This window comes from Trypanosoma cruzi, genomic scaffold, assembly GCF_000209065.1.
Source record: "Trypanosoma cruzi strain CL Brener 1047053516071 genomic scaffold, whole genome shotgun sequence".
Classification (NCBI taxonomy): Eukaryota; Euglenozoa; class Kinetoplastea; order Trypanosomatida; family Trypanosomatidae; genus Trypanosoma; species Trypanosoma cruzi.
In genome coordinates, this window is record NW_001849115.1 from 12,719 (window position 1) to 17,055 (window position 4,337).

Sequence of the window (4,337 nt, forward strand, 5' to 3'; positions counted from 1 at the left end):
AATGAATGTAAAAACAAAAACAAAAAAGCAAACATCCCCCCACGTCACGTGAATTATTCACCCCCCTCCCCTTCTTCCCTCCGCATTCCTTCCCCCTTCCCCCCCTCCCCCCACTCTGTCCTGTTTGGCCCTTTTCTTTCCTTTTCCCGCCCTGTCCCAATATTTTCTTCCTTCACTCCCGCCCAGTGACGCACCAAAAAATGTGGCCGCAAGCAAACATCTGGTGCGTAGAAATGTGTACATGTTAAACGTATATATAAATATTTTCAATACACAGGCGGTTAATTACATGCCTTTTATTCACATCCTTCTAATTTCTTTTCAGTTTTTTTTTTTTTTTTTTTTTTAAAGGCACACACACATCCAAAGCAAAATAACAACAAGAATACTTACATATCAAAACATATTCATTGTACGCATATATAAATATAAATAAATATAAATAAATGCAATCATCATTATCAGCAACAGTAACATAACTTCTGTGAGAGGGAAATGGAGTGGAACATCAACAAATTAACATTAAAGAAAGGAAATAAATAAGACGCCAAACAGTAACATAGGAAATATCCAAGTGAAACAAAAAACAAAAAGAAAAAAAAAAAAACAAATTTGATATTTCCCCTACCAAGTAAACAACACTAATAATTGCATGTCTGTATGCGTCATTACTTGCACGGAAGCACATGTAGGCCTCATTGTGTGTATTTTACACTCGCTGCAGGACAAAACAAAAAAGCAAACAAACAAACAAAACAAAACGCACAAAACACATATACACACACAAAAAAAAAAAAAAAAAGAAAAAGACGGGCCAATAATAATAATAATCATCATAACAAAATAGAAGTACGTGAATAATCGCTCCCTTTCATTGCCGTCACCTCCCACCTCCCACCTCTCTCTCTCCCTCCCTCTCTTTCCTTCTTTTCTCGCTTTTTATCCAAAGAAATTTACAGCCTTCTTTCCTTCTAAAGTTTACACCTCTCTCCTTCCCTCTCTATATATAATGGAATATAATATAATGTGTAAGTAAATAAGCATGGATGCATAAATGTATATAACATACAAATGTATTTCTGCGTGCCGCTCTGTCCCTTCACTTCCCTCTGCAGCAATAATTCACTCGTTCTTGGACGATGTTTCCTCTTCATTCGTCTTTTCTTCCTTATTATTATTATTATTATTTCTCTCTCTCTCTCTTTCTTTCTTTTTTACTTAAATGATGTTCTTTCCTCTTTGTTCCAAATAAATATGTAAATACAAATGTAAATGTATCTTTCACTTTCCTTTCTTTCTTCCTTTCACGTTCTTCTTATATATATATATATATATATTCTTTTCTTTTCTTTTCTTTGGTGATGTTTGCTTCAAGTTTTCTTTATTTCCGTCTGTGTTTGCCCTTCCAGTAATAATGTTACTTTTTGATATAAGAGAGAGAGAGGGGAAAAACACAAAACAACAACCACGCAACGTCTTCTACTTCCTTGTTATCATGGATGCAGCTGCCGCGGTGGATTGCCCCACGTTTCTTGACCAACGCACACTGGTAGTGGACTCGTCATGGTCCTGGCACTGCCAACAGTAACATTTACTGCCGCGGTACTTCCAGCGTAGTAAGGGTGATGTTGATTTGGTGTAGAATGTGGCGTGTACCGGTGCCCACCGTACGGGGAACTGTAGCTGCGGTACGCATACCCCGCGTTATTATTCGTGTTACTGTGATACGCAGTGCCTCCTTCCCAATACAAGGCATTGCCAGGCGCTGTTGGAGGTGCTATTGCTGCCGTTGTTGTTGTTGTTGTTGTTGTTGTTGTTGTAGTTGGAGCCACGACACCACCTGAATTATGATAGGCAAATATACTACCGCGTTGACAATTATGTGGATTGGGTGAACTATGCCGGGAGGAATCTCCCCAATGAGGTGAATAGATGGTTGGCTGGGCTAGTACAGATAGTAAAGGTGGTGGATAACTGCTTGTGGAGTGTGTACTGCCATGATATGGTGTATGTGGAGTATTCGTGATGGACCAACTGGCACCGCCGCCACTGCTTAATGGGCGAGCGTGCAAAGGGGCACACAAGGATGCGGGTGGAGCCCCACCCGCGGCAACATTACCACCTTGTTGATACCCCACTGTCCGTTGGTACGGTCCCGCAGAGAGAGGCTGTTCCCGTCGTGTGTGTCGAAGCATTACCGGGGTACACGCAGATGCACCACCTACTGCATTTATAGATGTAAAAGAAATTAGTGCGTTTTGTTGACCTTCCGGTGTGCTTGGTGGCAACTCCAAGCCCAGAGCCCGCAAGGTGGGAATGCCTATGCGAACATACTGCGGCTCCAGATTATTGGGATCATAATCATCCCAGAGATGCAGTTGTCGCCGCCAGACATTTAAATATCTGTCAAATGTGCGTTTACTACAGTCATATTCGGGACGTGGTGTTATGGGGTGCATTGGGTTACGGAACTCACGATCACAGCGAGATGGCACAGCTCGAAGATAGTTACTGTACCCCAGAGTCTCCTTGCCATACTGCACCTGGCGCTGTCGCTGCTGAAGACGCCGCTCACGTTCTGCCGTCTCCCCCATATTTATTTCTGATGCATAAAGTTCCACGCCCGTGTAATTCAAATGTTTTTCCTCAGTCTCAACAATCCGTAAAGCGACGGGACATCGGTAAATATCGGCACCTGTATTATTTCCGTCCCCACCGGATCGTTCGACTAAATCAATATTCGACATGCGCTTGTTATTTATTCCCACACGCGCTGGAATATTACGATTGGCTGCTGCTACTGATACCGCCGCAGCCGCAGGGGGCACAGTACTGGTGGGTCCATTGCCATTCATTGTGCTTTGTGTTGATATTGAAGCCACCGCCGTCCCGCAGAGACCACCAATTGGGCCCACTTGGGGATCGTTGCTGTCAAGGGCGGCGATAGGGGATCGCTGCGAAAAGCGATGCAAAACCGACGAGGCGTGGCCTGATGCAATGGGACCGGATGATCGCGCAATGCCTGTTTTGTACGCCGCCTTGACGGTGACAAGATTCTCCATGTTAATACCCGTATACCCCTCAAGCTCGGACTCTACCCCAAACATAGAGGGTGGTACCCCACGGTACGGCTGGTGCGTTGTCACAGTGGGGGACCGCATTTGCTGTACCGCTGCTGCTGCTGCTGCTGCTAACGCCGGCGCATTTCTGGTCGGGGTAGCTGATGTTGCAACATCTGCCTTGGGCAAGCCACGTCCCACGAATCCCTCCCACGCCGGAGCAGCAACAGCGCTCCCAATACCACCGTTCATCATGTTGTTCCTTGAGCCCGGTCGTCTATTATTCTCATTCATTGACACTGGCAACATGTTTGCGTCCGTATATGTCCCTCCTTATGTTTGTTTGTTTCCTCGTCCACCTCCCCACTTCCCCCTTCTTTATTGCTTCAACTCGTGTGACAGTTTTTCTTTTTCTTTTTTTTTCCCTTCTTTATATATATGTATGAATTGTTGCTGTGGTGGATTCGGCGCTTGGCGTTGCGTTGCACCCCTCGCCTTCCTTCACACTCTCCTTCTTGAAAGGCAGAAAAGAGAAAAACAAACAAAAAAAAACAAGAAAAAAGAAAAAGGACGCAATTCTTGATTTCTCTCTCCTTCCTCTGCATTGTTTCCTCCGCAAAGCGGAGAGCCACACGCACATGCACAAAGGCAGGCGGTGCACTCGATGACAGTCGAGGAGTAAAGAATAATCAAAAAGGGAAATACACCGAACTAAAAGAGACCCACGTGCACATCGCTCCTGTTTAAATGCCATTGAATGCAATAGGCATAAAAGAATGAAAAAAAAAAAAAAAAGAAAGAAGGAGGGGAAAAGGGAAAGAGGGAAAGGTCAACAAGAGTGACGACCAGTCTTCGATAAGGCTGCCCAAAAATAGCAAGTCCCCAAATTGACACAATCTATACAAAAAAACGCCATATCTTCTTCCACTCAGGCACTTTCATCCTAATCAATGCAGCATGCCAACAGAGACAGCACATATATATATATATATATATATATACATTTCTGTTGAGGAATCATCCGAATAATGAGAGCAACAAAAACACCACACCGTTTTTCTTATTTATTTATTTATTATTTCATATTTTACCCCGATGAAAATAATGGACATTCTTCCTTATTAACACCTCGCAGTGTTGTAGGTATCATCATTAATTTATTTATTATTTATTTATTTATCACGAGTACGTTACTCTTATTGTCTCATCTCCTCTTCTTCTCCCCCCCCCCCCACAAATTGAACAGTAAAGGGGAACAGCATTGAAAAAAAGAAAAAA

The 4,337-nt window shown here is 43.4% G+C and overlaps 1 protein-coding gene across 1 annotated transcript, besides 19 other annotated features; it reads right to left on the reverse strand.

The window, feature by feature from the left end:
• Window positions 1–4,337: a sequence feature (heterozygous, non-Esmeraldo-like haplotype).
• Window positions 62–158: a sequence feature (G-rich).
• Window positions 326–347: a microsatellite.
• Window positions 419–448: a sequence feature (AT_rich).
• Window positions 578–611: a microsatellite.
• Window positions 729–755: a microsatellite.
• Window positions 786–808: a microsatellite.
• Window positions 899–944: a sequence feature (GA-rich).
• Window positions 1,169–1,188: a microsatellite.
• Window positions 1,187–1,220: a microsatellite.
• Window positions 1,317–1,337: a microsatellite.
• Window positions 1,337–1,357: a microsatellite.
• On the reverse strand, window positions 1,494–3,368 carry Tc00.1047053504023.10 (hypothetical protein, conserved; the record flags this gene model as incomplete). The annotated part of the gene is made up of 1 exon (XM_798227.1): window positions 1,494–3,368. One exon carries the CDS (start codon window positions 3,366–3,368, stop codon window positions 1,494–1,496), a length of 1,875 nt encoding a protein of 624 aa, XP_803320.1.
• Window positions 1,776–1,825: a microsatellite.
• Window positions 3,172–3,192: a microsatellite.
• Window positions 3,586–3,627: a sequence feature (T-rich).
• Window positions 3,840–3,887: a sequence feature (CT-rich).
• Window positions 4,036–4,063: a microsatellite.
• Window positions 4,120–4,149: a sequence feature (AT_rich).
• Window positions 4,211–4,239: a microsatellite.